The sequence below is a fragment of the Acinonyx jubatus genome, chromosome D1 (genome assembly GCF_027475565.1).
Source record: "Acinonyx jubatus isolate Ajub_Pintada_27869175 chromosome D1, VMU_Ajub_asm_v1.0, whole genome shotgun sequence".
NCBI classification, from domain to species: Eukaryota; Metazoa; Chordata; class Mammalia; order Carnivora; family Felidae; genus Acinonyx; species Acinonyx jubatus.
The window spans coordinates 30,042,990-30,059,246 of record NC_069390.1 but is presented as its reverse complement, the minus strand read 5'-3'; the positions used below and the strand labels follow the sequence as shown (position 1 = coordinate 30,059,246).

Here is a 16,257-nt window from a genome sequence, read left to right as displayed (position 1 = left end):
AAAGGATGTTGTGAGTGTATTATTGGTTGTTGATTTTCATGACTGCATCTTGACTGGGAGCTGTGGCTGCCACGGCCCAGCATCGCCAGAGAGGATCGAATCATGTATTGCTATCCCAGGAAAAGATCCAAATTCAAATACAGTTTCTAATGAGTATCGCTTTTGCACCATGGTAAAGTCGAAAAATCCCACGCTGACCCGCTGGAAGTCAGGGACTATATAAAGGCTCACGTAATCCAGAGAGAGGGCAAGGGCTCCCCTACAGGAGTGAGGAAGGAGGAGGAAAGAAAGAGCATTTAGGGAGGAGGTTCTGTTGACATCATTCTGAACCTCCAAGTGCAAGGCAGTGGACCAGCTGCTGTTCTCCCCACACCTCTCAGTACCTCTCACTTGGAAAACATAAAAAATAAAAAATCCAAGAGGTGTGCCTAGAAAGCTGGCTTTACAACGTGTCTTCCCTTCAACGCCAACACCGAAAACAGACAGGATCGAAGACCTTGGGAAAAATCGGTGGACAGATCACCAAAGTTGGCACTAACTGCTGCCAAATGTCTGGCTGGCACCAGTATACAGACTAAATTGGCCATAAAAACCTCACTGTAGTCCTTGCTCCTCTCAAAGGAAATCATTTCGTGATTCACAATGAGGCTTACCCAGAGGCCAGTCTTAGGGGGAGGCCTTGAATTTTGAGCTTAACTCAATTGCACGGTTTAGGGCAAGAGTTTCATGTTTCAGATGTGCAGTCAGGTAATCTGATCCCATCAGACTTTTAATGGCTTCTAAAAAATCCAAAGTGTTAAATCCTTTTCCCAGCCTCCCTCAGCGCAGTCTGAGGGTGTTTTTCCCCCAACCTCCATTCTCTGCACCCTCCCCCGTCTCTTAGTTTTCATACTCAAACTGTTACTAAGTCTGAGACACTAATTTAATACACATTTCTTAATCCTAAAGTCTGATTGTAATCTGCGTGCTAAAAGAGTGCACACATACCTAATGTACTCCCTTTAAAAAGCACTGAGAGGAAATAAAAGGATAATGGAAGTGGAATACGTAGAAACGGTGCTTTATTTCAGAAACAACACTATTACCATGATTCCTTATAAGCCTGGGGAGAACATTCTCTGGTTCTGGGAAAACTCAAGGCAGCAGACCCAAGTAAATTCCACAGCTCCAGTAAAGGCACATCTCTTAGACTCACACTGTCTCAGGCAGCATGCAGGGAGCTGAGATAAGAGTTTAGTAAGTCTGTGCCCCTGGCTATCAGTAGGTTCACACAGACTCAATCCCTCCCTCCCAGTGTGGGAATCCCTAGGGAGACAGCATAGGCCCTAAAAACTTGAGAAGCAGGAGGAAACGGAAACAAAAACAAAAAATACAAACTTCTGAACAAGAATAAAACAGACACACCACATTTAACGGCATCAACAAGAGTTATGGTAATAATGGCTCACGTGCCACCATTAAGACTCTGCCGAAGCTCAAGGGTTAATGCTGGGGATGCAGTCATGACGTCATGATGAACAATATTATTGATACTAATAGCTACCATGCATTGAGCATTGAGATGCTGTGCTAAGTGTTTCACGAAGCACTAAGCATCATCTAATATAAACTTCACTATTACCTAGTGAAGCATATATTACTATGATCCCCATGGTAAAGCTAAGGCACTAGTGGCAGAGAATACACCCAAGCACATGCAAGGGGCATGGGGGTGGAGAGACAGACCGGAATCTGGACACACTGGGGTTTTTTTTTGGGGGGGGGGGGGAGGGCGGCTTTTCAAATGATTTTATTTTTTAAATATTTTTAAATGTGCCTAGATTTCTGCTAACACTCTCCTCCTGAGTTCTCCCCTCCAAAATACATGTGTTCCTTCTTCCCTCTCTCATGTTCCTCTGTTTACAGCTTTATTAAGATATTAAGTCCAGCAGTGGCTCCTGCAGCCCGTGGTACAGCACCTCGCAAAACAGCACTGTTTGTTTATAAGGTGACACAACTTCCCGCAGAGTGTGGGGGCATGACTAAAATCCACTAATGGCCAGAAAGCTCATTTTAATTCTACACTTAACAAAATAAACACCTCATAAAGGCAGGTAAGCAGAAGCTACTTTTCACTCTGGACTGCTTTGTCTTAATAACCTTTGAAAGGAAGGAACCGACTGTGGGGAACGGGCTCTCGCACACGCAAAATACAATTATGGCGCAAAGAGACTGTGATAAAAGCAAAGCCCCTCATGTAAAGTTAAATTATTTTTTTCCTTAAAAGGGGGCTACCTCTCACAACCAGAGATCATTGCTAAATTGCAAAGGTTCTTTCTCTGCAAATTCTGGCTCCGTTAGTGGGATCTACAAGCCTGTCTCAAAAAAACAGGGCATTTGATTTCCCTGAAACCAATTCCCCAAAGGGCTGATTTTCCCCCCTCTTTTGTCCACAGAAAATGAAGTTCCATTCACATGTTGGAGGAAATATTTCAAAACATTCCCTTTTTCCTCAAAGTGCAGAATTTATGGTAACAGATAATTAACAACAAATGACAAACAATCTGAGCAGTAAAGGTCCCAGTTTGGTTGCCAAGATGATGGTATCAAATTCCAAGATAAACAGTGGAGCGTGCCGGCTGCCATTAACGCGGAGGGGTCGAGATGGAGAGATGCAAAACAGACGAGGCATCCACCACCAAGGGGCACAATGTGGAGCAAACAACCTCCCACAGGGTTATTATTCCCCTTCCGAATTCTCAGGAGTGTCACGGGCGTGGGGGTAGGACGGGGCTCACTCCACTGCACCGAACAGATACCCAGGCCTTTATATTTCACATGGGGAAAACATTAGATGCTTCTTTCAACGGCATGATGGAAAAATGAGGGCTTAAAATCCTATAGGAGTTAACACCTCCTTCCTCGCTTGTTCTTCCCAAACATCTGCCCTCCCCATCTTCTTTTCTCTAAATCTGTGGAGTCAAAATAGATTTCAATATTACCAGTTGTGCCCACAATGTGAGGGTTAAGAACAAAGTGAAAACAAGTTAACCTGTAAAAGTCAGAATCTGAGCACAACATATGGTAAGTCTCCTAAGATACTAACAGACGGCCAACCTTGGGAAATCGCAATTTCAGATATTCTTAGATTTCTCAAAAGCCAGTTTATAGTTCGTTATTTGTCAAATGGCTTTTTTCTAAAACTATTGAAATACAAACCTAAAGTCTGATTTACCTAAAAGGACCTAACAAATCGTTCCCTCTCAGAGATCAAAACAGGTCAATGTGTCAAAAATTGCCATTCGGATCCTTTCGAGGGCTGGATTCATTCATATGTGGGGTGGGCAGACACACTCCAGAAAGCAAAGGTGCAATTTGTCTCATCTCCCTATTGACTGATGTTTAGGGATGCTGACACTCTCCTGGTATCACAGTCAAGCCCAAGGCCAGGAACATCATAATTGCAAGAAAGAGTTATGATCTAATGAATATATCTGCTAGTCTGTCTGTCTGTCTGTCTCTCCCTTCCTCCCTCTCTCTGTCTCCTTCACACCTACTCCCATTTCTCCTCTTCTCCATAAAACACACATCTCCTCATTATATTCCTTGCCCACCCAAGCAGGACCAGTATGCAAAAGTTGGTAACATTTTTAAAAATGGAATATGTTAAATATAAGGAAAGACCAAGGGCAATGGGTATATTTGTGATTTCAAAAAGGAAGTATCTAATACAGTCTGATAGGCTTCTGTAGTTATCTTTGAAGTCCTAAGGCAGAGCAAAATGAAACAAAAAGAGGAGTATGTTCCAAAACTCAGAACTAAAATAGAGCTAGTATACTGTCTATGTCATAGCAAAAGGCTAAATCAGGAAATTAAGGAAACATGCTTAGCTGGTGGAAGACTTAATTTTTTTCTTGATTTCGGTTTCAAGTCTTTGTGCAAAACACATTTTAAACTAAGTGTGCAATATGTAAACGGTTTGAAACTTGGTCTGTGGCCCAAATACCTAAAACCAAATACCACAAGTAAGCCACTTTTCTTAGCCAATCAGTATAAATGCCAAAATAGCCCACCGCAAGATGGGAAAAGATATTTTTCCAATCCAAGAATTATCAAATCTTTGAGCTGGAAGGTTTCAGAGGCTTTCTGCACAAAGACATAAATGGGCTTGAGTAGAGTCTGTGTCACGGCAATCTTTCAAGGAAGCCACTACCAAAAGAGGAACCAAGAATGGTTTAATTCTCACTTGGAATTTTAAGGTTCAATAATATCAAGTACTGAACATTTACCTGTTTGCTTTATTAATGGCACTAGCTTTTCTTTCTCTTTTCTTTTTTCAACTGCTGTCAAGAGCTTTACTACTTAATATAAAACTGCACAAAAATTTAAACCCACTAGAGGGGCTTATATTCTTGATTTGTGGTAAAAGAAGAAAATACGAAAAGCCTGCAAAAATGCATTTTCTTATGTACATTTTACCCTTCTACAGGGACAGAAATTGAAGGAAAAAAAAAACCTTCAAAGCAAAATAGAATAAAAATATGCAGACCCAAATACTGCAAGGGCCAATAAATCCAACAGAGTTTCCTCTTTGCAGAGTTAGTGTTTCTACACAGACAAAGCCTCCAAGTGTACTTCTGCATTAAAGAAAAAAAAAAAAGGCAGACTAACATGGTGGTCTGCAAAAGGGTGGTGGTTTTGTCCATACTGATAGTGAAATAACAGTCCAATCATGCCAGGATGGCTACTGAAACATCTAGTTTGCAGCAGGCAGTGGAAATCTAAAAGGAAATAAAATATGGAAGAACAGAGCTGAAGAAAAACTGAAAAGGAAGAAAAACAAGCTGATGAACAGATCTTTGGAGACGCAGCAAGCTTATTTTCCTTTTTAGAAATAATTCAGAATGACCTAGAATTCGCTATACAACACATGGTAGATTCAGTGACATTGGTTTTGCTTCGATATCTTGAAATCTACAGTCATAAGCTCTAAAATCTCAGAATTAAAATTAAATATGTCTCAAATACAGACTCCCTATTGCATAACTTCCTGGTTAGCCATTTTGTATGCTTGTCTCAAAACATCTCCATGAAGGAAGTTTAAAAAAAAATAAATAACAAAACCTGTACTTAGAGCAGGAGACAGATTCAATCCGTAAAGAGAGGTGATCTGGAGGTTTCCCAGTTTCAGGATGTGTCTATCCTTTGTGGCCACACTTTCCCTTTGAATCTTTCTTTATCTCTATAAATGGAAATATTTCAGAATTTAAAAACCAAGTAGATGGGATCGACTTTATTTGTCAAAATTCTTTACCCTCCCCGAAAGTCAAGAAACCAAAAAACAAACAAAAAATACTACCTAGTTATACAACATACAACCAGGTTCTAAGAACAAATCCATATGGACAAAAAAAAAAAAAAAAAAAAACTATCTAATTTTAGGTTGCCTTTTTAATGCTTGAATGCAAACAAAGAAATCTACAGAACAAGAAAAAAGTCAGCTCTAAAATGAAGTTAAACTGTCACGGACCACAAGACCAGTACCCTCAGGGAGTATATAAGAAAAAGAACTTATTTTTGAAAAGAAATGAGAGAGGAAAAGAAAAATACTCTGTGTTTACATAGGAGTGCAAACGAAAAGGGCCATTCAGCATCTCCACGATGAATTTCAGATTGAAAACATTAACAAAAATTATGGCCATGCTAATGTGCAGTCCAGTGATAAATCTCTAATGAGAACGAGTGGCTTACCATGAGAAAAAAATGTTTAGAATTTTTTTTTTTCAAACAGCTAATGCAGCCCAGCTCCAGAGCAAAGGATGAATTTCTACCTTGTTAGTCAAGTACAGTTTCACAGAGCCCCCAGACATTCATTCATTCACTGATAATACTCTTCCTCTGGGGTGAATGTTAGGGGGTCATGTCTCTTCTCCCTCTCCACCATATCCCCGTGATGCCTCACTATTATATCCTTTTCCTACAGAATACTACTAATGATGAGGGATTTATGTTCTTAATTCCAAACAGACCTAAAGAAAAGAAACAGAAGAAATCTGAAGCTGCCAGACCAGAGTAGGAGACAATGACGCCAAAGGGCATCAAGTCCTGAAATTAAGAGAAGCCCAATGTACTATATAACCATAGATTTAATTAGTGACCAAGGCAGGACTACCATATAAATTCCCTGAAGTACTATCAAGTAGTCCACTACTGCAAGCTATTTCTTTACAAAAGTGAACCTGAAAATACTAGACAAACTTCCCTTCAGGTATAGGATGAAAAAGGAGGCGGCATCTTTGACACCTGCCCCCACCTTCCCACACATGTGCAAGTTGAATCATACTGAACAAATAAACCCGAAGGTGGACCCGAAGAAAGTAGAAGATTTACATTTGTGTCAGCCTTTAGTGCAAATCTTGCAGACAAAGCAGAAGGACCTGTAGACACATTACATTTTTATCATTCTTAAAAAAATGTTTTTCTCAAAAAAGCATTACATCATTGTTATAAAAATGAGTCAAACCACATACAAGCATATAAAATAAAAAGCGAAAGGTCTTTACCCACTACTCCCTCCCCCAATTCATTCCCTAAATAATCACCAGTAACACTGGTGTTCCTTTCTACATACTTGTATATTTTTTTAACCAAAAGGCACCGTTTCATAATTCCCTCCTATAACTTTGTTTTTGCATCTAAGGATGCCTAACATGGACCTGAAATAAACAGTTACTTCCCACCACAAAACATGGAACTTCAGATCACACAAACAAACAAAACCCTATAAGAATTGAGAATGGAATCACCAAGATACCCTAAAAGCTTCAGGTCATTTTTGACTCACAACATCCAAACAAATACTGACAAGTACTATACAATGCAATATAGTAAAAAGAACACAAGTTGGGCTTGTCAGATTTTATACAACCAAGTATCTTCGGAAAGGAAGATGTTAAAGCGTATCTCATGTTCACCAGTTTGACACAAGACCATACAGACAAGATCATAAATATTATCACAGCATCTAGTTATCCATTGTTATCTTTCAGGCACTATATGTCATATGCTTTATCTCACTTAATATTCACAACTGTCTTAAAGGGTCGTTCGACCCATTTTACAGACGACAAGACTCAGTCATTTGTCCATCATCACTCACCAAAGTAGTAACTGGCAGGATCAACACTTGTATATAGATTTCTGATCTCAGATCACATTCTCAGCTATTATGTGAACATTGTCTTCATTCCCTAGCCAAAGCTCTGGCCCTTTGCACTCAATCCTGATTATAGTTAATTCTTGATGCTCCTGTGTTAACCACAACCATAGGTGAGGAGCCTAAGACATTGATGAGGGTACAATAACCTGAGAACAGGCAAAGAGGAAGAAGGCCACAGTGATTTCACAGAGAATAACTAGGCAACACTCAGTTCACTGGATTCCTTCTCCCTTTAGGACTGTCACTCCCAAGGAGTAACTGCAAGTTAAGTGAGGTAATCCTAGGTTGTGTATAACCTTGACAGGCACCAAGAAGTCAGAACACCTGCCAACCCTGATAGCCAAATATCCCATTCAGAAAAGTTTGCTGGGAATGATTCCTTGAGGAAGGTAGGACAAAACTTACCAGTGACTTTCTTATTTATTCACTTATTTTTACTCCACTGATTTTCAAAATGAATTGAGACAGCTTAGAACAAAAAAATGCAGACTCAGTAAAACAATCAGTAAAAACAGCTAAACAAATAATGAGTATTAACTATGTACTAAGAACTCCTCTAGGAATTTCACAAGTAATAACTGCTTTAACCTTCACAGCAACCTTTTGAGATAGGCACTATTTTTATCATCCACATTTCACAAATGGAAAAAGAAAACACAAAGAACTTAATACATTTGCCCACAGTTGGTTACACAGCTAGTAAGTGGTGCAAACTAGGTTTTAAATCTAACAATCATATTCCACTAGAGATGTCAAACACCATACTACACTGCCTCCCAAAAACAAGTGTAAAAGAACACGAGCAGAGTGATATTCCAGGGGTGTTGACCACCGAAGACAAAGACACGCAAAGTGACTAAAACTGAAAATAAAATATGATGTGAGCTTCCTAGCAACCAAGCCTTAAAGACAAAGGTGAAGAATTAACCTCAGTAGGGTGACCAACCCTCCTGGTTAGCACAGCACTAACGGGTCTCCCAGAATACAGGACTTTCAGTGCAAAAGCTGAGATGGCTGAATACCCTCCTAAAAAAGTTTTATAATATCTTATTGGACCTCAGATAATTAAAAATATACAAAATTCTTATGATGCTTTCAAACCTACATTGGTTCCTTCAGCGCCTCCTCCCACCAACATTAAAAATAGTAAATACTGAATGATTTTCTCAACATTCTGCCTGGGATGTTGAGGAATTGTAGGGATATGTGGGATTGAAGAAAATAATGGAGGGATTGTAGAAAAATGAAATTCTGTTAATTGTTGGTTTTCAATCATCACATCTAATACTACATTCAAGAATGTGAGTAAAAGGGGCACACAAATTCTTGGCTAAATTCTGCCCTGTCAACTCTAGCTGTACTTTAATATTCTTTCCCAAGGTCACATAGGATTGCTTTCTTTAAAAAAACCTTCCTTGAGATATTACCATTTGCAAAAAGCACAGACGGACCTAGAGGTATTACGCTAAGTATACTAAGTCAGACAGAGAAAGACAAATACCATACGATTTCATATATACATATATATATAATATATATAGAGAGAGAGGGGTGGGGAGGGAGGGACTCTAAAAAGCAAAACAAAATCATAAACAGACCCAGAAATATAAAGAATAAACTGATGGTTGCCAGAAGGGAGAGGGGTGGGGGATGGGCAAAACGGGTGCAGGTGAGTGGGAGATCCAGGCTTCCAGTTATGGAATGAATAAGTCATGGGGATGAAAGTAGAGCACAGGAAATATAGTCAATGGTGTTGTAATAGTATTGTACAGTAGCCGATGGTAGCTACACTTGTGGTGAGCATAGCATAAGGTATAGAGTTGTCAAATCAGTATGTTGTACACCTGAAACGAATGTAACATTGTGTGTCAACTATACTTCAATTAAAAAAAAAAATCTTCCCTATGTCACAGGCAGAGATGCAGGCCAGTGGTTCTTAGAAAGCTTGGTGACAGCCTCGTCAGAACTCACAGGAGAAACCAAATCAAGACCAAGTAGTAAATCTCCTCAAGTCACTTGAAACAATAGCTTTGAAATCAGTGATGATCTTGATGGAGATGGGAAACAAGTCTTATGTATCCCCCCTATAGCAACCCCTTGCAAATAAGTGTTGTGTTAACAGCAATCTTAATCTCAGTATGTCAGAGCTAAAAAGATCCATAGCTATCATTTAGTGCAGATGAGTACACTGAGGCATGGAGAAGAAAACTAAATTGCCAAGGGTGGGTCACAAAATTGACGTCAGACTACCTGAATTAAATGGGAAGTGAGAGATTCCTTAATTAAGGCCAAAAAAAAAAAAAAAAAAACCCATAGTTTGTGTGAAAGAAAACAACAGATCATTTAAGGGACCAGAATTGGAATTCCAGTTCAGGTGATCCATTACAGGTCTTCATGGACCTCAGTTGCAAATAAAAAAGGAAAGGAAACATTTTAAGGATCCTATGCAAAATAATCAACAACTATTCAAGTGGAAAAGACAAAGTATCTTCGGGGAAAAGGAACAAGCCTCTGCCATGACATGTTGAAAATTTCAGAAAAAATGAAGGAATTTTAGACTAAGTATTTTATGGATATTTTCCAGACAATATAAGTATCTATTTAGAATAAGCCCACTTTTTTAATATAAAAGAAATGTAACACGATCACATGTACCCGAGAGACCTGCATGCCTAGACTGTGCTAGGGCACCAAGCAAGGAAAAGTCAAGCCAAGGAAAAAGTGAGCCAGCAGCTTCACGGTACTCTCACACCTTCGTACAAACACTCAAAATGTTAAGAAAGAACAGAAAAATTCCAATGAAAAGCTCCAAATCTAAGTCACAATATCTCATCTCAATGCACAGTCAAATCAATGGATCACTCAATCAACCCATCAATCAGTGTTTCTGAACAACTGTTACACGCTCTCAATCATTGCTTTTAGGAAACGAATAAGGGAGACAGAGATAATGATGCAGGTGATATGGGCTGAAATAACGACCAGGGGTGTTGTGTTGGGAAGGGGGGGCACAGTCAGTATGGACTAGGAGACATAAAAGAGGTTTTACAGATGCAGAGAGGCCTGAACTGGCTTGAGGTATTTGATGAGCAGAACATAAATGTGAGTGTCTCAGCCATGAGAAGGGATGAAAGCAATGGCACCAAGAAGGAGAGGCCCAAGGTGTGCTCAGGTGACCGTGAAGCAACTTATATGGCTGGAACAAAGGGTTCAGGTGGGATGCCCTCAACAGGTGATAAAGGTGAAAAGGCAAGTGTCCTCTATTCCTAAAACCCATTTCGCAAGCGAAAAAACAGTTTCAAAAAAGGTATAATTTGATCCTTGGAATTTCTCATGGCTAGATCTAAGCACATTAGTTCTAAGGTTACATGCTTTTTTAATATCTCTGTTCATTCACAGTTCACCAGCAGAATCTTATGGTCATGGATGAGTAAAGACTTAAGGTGATATTCCCTATCAGGCATCTTCCAAGGAATTGGAGGCAAAACAAACTTTCTTTTGCCTGAAAGGAACAGAATCCACAAAGTTCTTTGTGATTCTTTAATACAAAATGTCACACGAGCAGAACAGAGCTAAAGGTATCCTAAGTCCAGCTTGCACAAATTCTATAACATATTTGAAGAAAAAGAAATCATTAGGAGCAGAAGAATAAAAGGAAAATTTTGAAATGAACCGAGTTATTGTTCAGAAAAGCCATTTTAACAAAGGAAAATCTTATTCACCTTAAAAACTTTTCCTTAATATCATGTTAACAAATCCTTCATCATCATGAATATATTCTGATTTAAAGAAAGTATAAAATTCTTCAAAGATAGTTTAGCACTAACCATTTCCAAGGATTTCTTTCTCTTTTTCTTTTTTCCAGAAATCCCATTATAGGTAATTGAGTGGCTCTACAGAATATACTTGCAAAGTAACATCCTAGTATTTGCACTAATACCCAGGCAGTCAAGAAAGATCTTTTTGTTTGGCTAGTGTTTCTAAACTAAGGGGGGGGGCAGAGGTATGTGAATGTGTTCTGTATGTGTGGGGGGGGAGGGGGGCCCTACTATTTTTCAAATGCTCCAATAAAACAAATGCTAAAAAAAGAGCTTGTGACTTAGGCCCCAAGTTCAGTTCTGCCAGGAATGGAAAAAACAGTCAACAGAGCTCTAACCTCCTTTCTCTCTTGACTATACAATGGTTTTCAAAGAGGTTTAGTCCTACTATGAAAGACTCACGTTAAGACACTGGAAGGGTCTAATAGAGAATGAACACCAGGCATTGAATAAACCAGGGAGATGATGACCTTTTGCCCCTTCTGATGAGAGCCCAGCACATCCTGTAGCAAAGGAAGAGAAACAAGCTGGTATGCACCAGGTGCTGCAAAACCCTTGCCTCTGGGTTTCTCCCACAGTCTGTTCCTTAAACAGTTTAAAACTGAAACATGACTTAAATAGTATTAGGGAGCGAGAGAAAAGTACAATTCCTGGAACCGACTGTTCCACTGTCCCTTAATCCTTTGTTCTCCATATTGTTGGAGTCCTGCAGCATGCAGCACACGTTCCACCAGCAACAGGCAAGACAATGGATTTAGCAGTGGCTGGACAATTAGTCCCAATTAGGTCTATTTCTCAGCTGAATGTAAAGGGGTAGTGGGGTGAGGTGTGGGGGGAAAAACTACAGAAATTTTAAAGAAATATTTCATCATGGAGGCAAACAATGCAACGTGAAGCAAATTGAACCAGGGGTCAGAAGACTCTGCCAAAAGTCACTGTGTGGCAGTAGGCAAATACCTTAACCTCTCTGTTGTCCACAAAATGTGGGCAACCAACCACCACCCCTTAGATCTGACGATCTCAAGTCAAATTATGGTTGAAAGTACTCTGAAAACTGAAAAGGTTACACAGATGTAGAGTATTCCTCTGAGCTGTACTTGGAACCACAGATACCAATCTGTTTTACGAATCACATAACTTTTATTCTCCCTGACAGAAGTCATTAGTGACTTTCTTATTTTACTTCTATTTTCTTGACTGATAATTTTTTTTTGGTTCACGAGTGATACTTACATATGTACATGTGGCGGCTGGAATCTGCTCTGGTTGATGTTGTAGTGTGTGAATGCCTGGGTGGGGTTTGAGCTGTACTCATCCACCGTTATGGTAACTTTGCCTTGAGAAGGAATCCCATGAGCCATCCTTCCTTCCTATAGGCATGAGCAATTCACAACTTTCCGGAGCAAAGGATGGAAGCAGGCATGGTGTGTTTCAGCCAACCGCTGAACCCAAGGATCTACACATCAATACCACTGTGCGTTTCTGGAAAAAAAAAATTATAAAATGAGAACAAAGAAAAAGGTGTTTAAGAAACGTCAGCTAGGACACCGGGATGTGCAACTGGCTCAAGAAAAATCTTAATATGTGTTGTTGCCTCATGGATACAACCTTTTCCAACCCTCACCCTGCAGGTACTTCAGAGTGGACACTGCAGTCCATCTAACACTGCTGGCTGCTAGCAAATCACTTCAGCGGTGTTCAAACTAAGATTTCCTCTTTAATTATAATTATGGCACTTAACATGAATTACGGAAGGGGCATATCCACAGTTGCCATGGTGTCTAACTATAAATGGTTTGTGCTCGAAGTGGAGAATCTTCCAAACCTTCCCTGCTAATTGGAATGTTTGGTCTGTACAGAGTTGATGTCATAGAATAATTTGAAATCTCAATGCTTAACACAGTCATATAACACAATGACCAGTGCAAATTTAAAATGCTGCACTTATAGGGGCGCCTGGGTGGCTTAGTCGGTTAGGCATCTGACTCTTGGTTTCAGCTCAGGTCAGGATCTTACAGTTTGTGGGTTTGAGCCCTTTGTCGGGCTCTGTGCTGACAGTGTGGAGCCTGAGCACTCCTGCTCTCTCTCTCTTTCACAAAAAATAAAATAAAATAAATAAAATAAAATAAAATAAAATGCTACACTTACAATAGATACCAATGTGTAATTATAATACATAATATATGCATGTTACACATAATTTTTTCTTTCACAAGCAGTTCCCCACAAATGTAGGTGCTCAACGCCTGGTATACATATGTACTCCACTCTGGCCAAGAATCTTATGGTAAGGCAAATCGTTCTTGCTAAATGTAATATAATTTCTTTAAACACTCCAGTCACGTGGGGGAAAGTTAAACACATTTAGGCTTGGACCACGACTCTGGATGCATTCATTACGGCCCCTCTTAAGAGCCCAAAGAGAACACTGAAGGGGGGCAGCCATTACATCTACCATCTCATTCTGGCTTGGTGCTGTATAATTCTCAGTAGTTGGTTTCATTCTTTCAAAATTTCCATTAGTTTTTATTATTTTTATAAGTGTCAGTATATTATTTGCTGTGCCGGCTTCACAAATGAGGATGTTTATTTCTACAGTAGGTATGCAAAGGCTGAGAGAGCAGATCCCTGCACTGAGGCTGTTGCAATTGATCAATGCAATAGAGAAGAAGCGGGGAGCATGCTCCTTGAGTAACACTTGGGCGTAACCCACGTTCTTACTTTAAGTGCTCCACATCAGAATATGTTTGCCATGTGCCCCATTAAGCTCCGGGAATCTTAGCTGCTATCTCAAATAAAAAATATTTAGAATAATAAGATTAGATTTAAATTTGGCATGAAACACCTTAAATATCAAGCAAAAGGCAGATGGCCTGCCATAGGCCATTTATTTTATTATTTTACAACCCGGGGGTTGTGTAGTCCTCCATATGCTAGCTGGGCTAAGAAATTCCACAGTGTTCCACTCAAATCATTGCCTTCTTCATATTAGCAAAGCAAGCTAAATAACACCCACCTTGCCTTCGTTCCTAATGCACAAGGCCAGTGCCAAAAGATGAATCCCTGGTGTTCTGGCATTTTAAACAAAGTGTCACTTTGGGTTCTCTTTCTTCTTCCTGACTTCATGGGAGGTAGAAGTCCTTTAAGCACCAGATGATAGACAACCAGGCCAGTAGGATTAACTAAATTAAAATCTTTCCCTGCTCCTTTGATGCAAGATATCTATGAAGAACTGCTTACAAATCATAATGTAGCAGTTTTCATACCAAGTTTGCAGCTGTTTCCTTAATTTCCCCCACAATTATATTTTACTGTTATTTTGCATAACAGTAAAACACAACACCTGCTTCAAATTGCAGTCCTGTTCTAAGTACTGTAATTCTCTTTTGAGACACAAAGTACCGAGACACTACTGAAGCGCAAAACTGCATAATTGTGCCACGCTGAAAAGTAAATACAAATGAAAACATCTTCCTGTTATAGAAATGACTGTCATTAAAAAAGAATGTTAGCCATCAAAGCACAGAGGGAAAAAAAAATACGCATTTTCAGACTGCGAGAACTTAGTGTTTGCATAAATTAAAGAGTGGTGTAAAAATTACATGGCAATTCTTATGTTCCTGCCATCAATGTCTATTGTGTGAAATACAAGAGCATTAAGAAGCAAAGGAAACAAAATTCATGTCTACACCACTGTGACCTCTCAGTCACAATCTCTGCACTCTGTGCCACAACCAGTTTAAATATTTCTGGAGCAAACTCACTAATTAAGCTAAGCAAAACGGCCTAGAAATAAAATTTACACACCTATTATGTAAATATCTAGGCAATGACTTAGAGTAGTTAGCATTAGACCCTCCCATTTGAAGCAGAGAAGAGAACTTAGAAGGTGATCAACTCACAGTCCTAAACAGTCCACTCGACCCTAAAGTCCAACTAGGATTGCCTTTTCTATCAAGTGAACATCTGTACCTCTTCGCACCTTTGCCCCAGCAAGACAAATAGAATATCTTTTCATCAGCAAGCACAGGCCCCTGTAACTCTGACGGGCTAAATGGGTGGTTGGCATCTCATTTGAATTCATCTTTACCATGTTCCCTTTCAAATGTTTTATCGAAAGAGTGCACCTGCAGTGTCTACCTTCTTTAATCTGGAGTCCTTTGAAGAAACTGTCAGACTGAGGCAGAGAGCTTCAAAACTTTCACAGGAACCTTTACAGACAAGTCAAGAAAAGGCGTACTCTTTAAAATATTGTGTTCACCCCTACTCGCATCACAAAATGAACATATCCTAAGATATTAAACAGCAACACACAGAAGACTTTTTTTTCCCCTAGCAAACTCTCAGAAAGAGGGGACAATGGCCTCTCCTTGGACCTGAGAAATTTGGGAAAAGCTTGAAACAAAGCAGAATGATACATTGTCTAAAACTATCCAGAAGCTGATTCACCTTGCTTCACATATGTAAGCAATAAAACCTTCCAAATGATCAGATTTTGGAGCATCTCATCCTCCTTACACATACATCACTTTTTACATATAATATCTAAAGAGAGCAGTATTCTTTTTTTTTTCTTAATTTTCATTTTATACTTCAGCACATTTACTCCACAAAACAAAAGAACCTGGTACTAAATGCCAGGAATCCTAAAGAAAAATCTAAAAGGGACTGACATTGCCAAACATTCATGTTGGTTGGTGCTAGTTTGATTTTTTCCTTAAAAAAAAAAAAAAAATCATGTGGGCTCATTTTGCATTTTCCTAGACAGCAATCACGTCTGGGTCCCTTAAGCTGTGCAACTTGAAATGTTCTTTTTCAGGAATCTAGTTGGAAAACCTTTTAAAGTCGGCTGGCAATGAAAGGATTAAAAGCTGGGGAATTAAATAACTGTCTCCACCTCCTAGACACCAGAAGTCCAATTTACCAAAAGTTTCAAAGCAACAACTCATGACCTCTCTACCGGAGCCCGCACCGCACAGCCTATGAGAAAGGAGCCCGTGATTTCCTCCTTTAAACAAGGATGCTCCTTTTATTCACTAGCCCTAAGAAGATCGCCCGACCGCCTGGCCGGACTTTGGAACTCGCCTGCTCCAACTCCGCCAAATTTCGCTCTCTCCTCCCACTGCCGAACGGATCGAGCGCTTTCTCAACTCACGCCCCTACTCTTTTATGCCCACCTCCAGTTACTCATCCCTGTATCCCGGAGCGATGCCCACAAGCCTTCTCAGAGGCGTCTCCGCC

General features: G+C 39.7%; 1 protein-coding gene across 5 annotated transcripts in view; it reads right to left on the bottom strand.

Moving 5' to 3' along the window:
* MPPED2 (metallophosphoesterase domain containing 2) overlaps nt 1–16,257 on the bottom strand; it is a 174,525-nt gene that overhangs the window by 156,134 nt on the left and 2,134 nt on the right. For 4 of the 5 annotated variants that reach the window (XM_027072949.2, XM_053203349.1, XM_053203350.1 and 1 more), the window contains exon 2: nt 12,250–12,498. In XM_027072949.2, coding sequence (XP_026928750.1) covers nt 12,250–12,377 — 128 coding nt within the window. In that variant the 5' untranslated portion in view covers nt 12,378–12,498. Of the gene's footprint in view, nt 1–12,249; nt 12,499–14,032; nt 14,137–16,257 lie in introns of all 5 variants that reach the window. The other variant, XM_053203351.1, reaches the window with a different exon arrangement.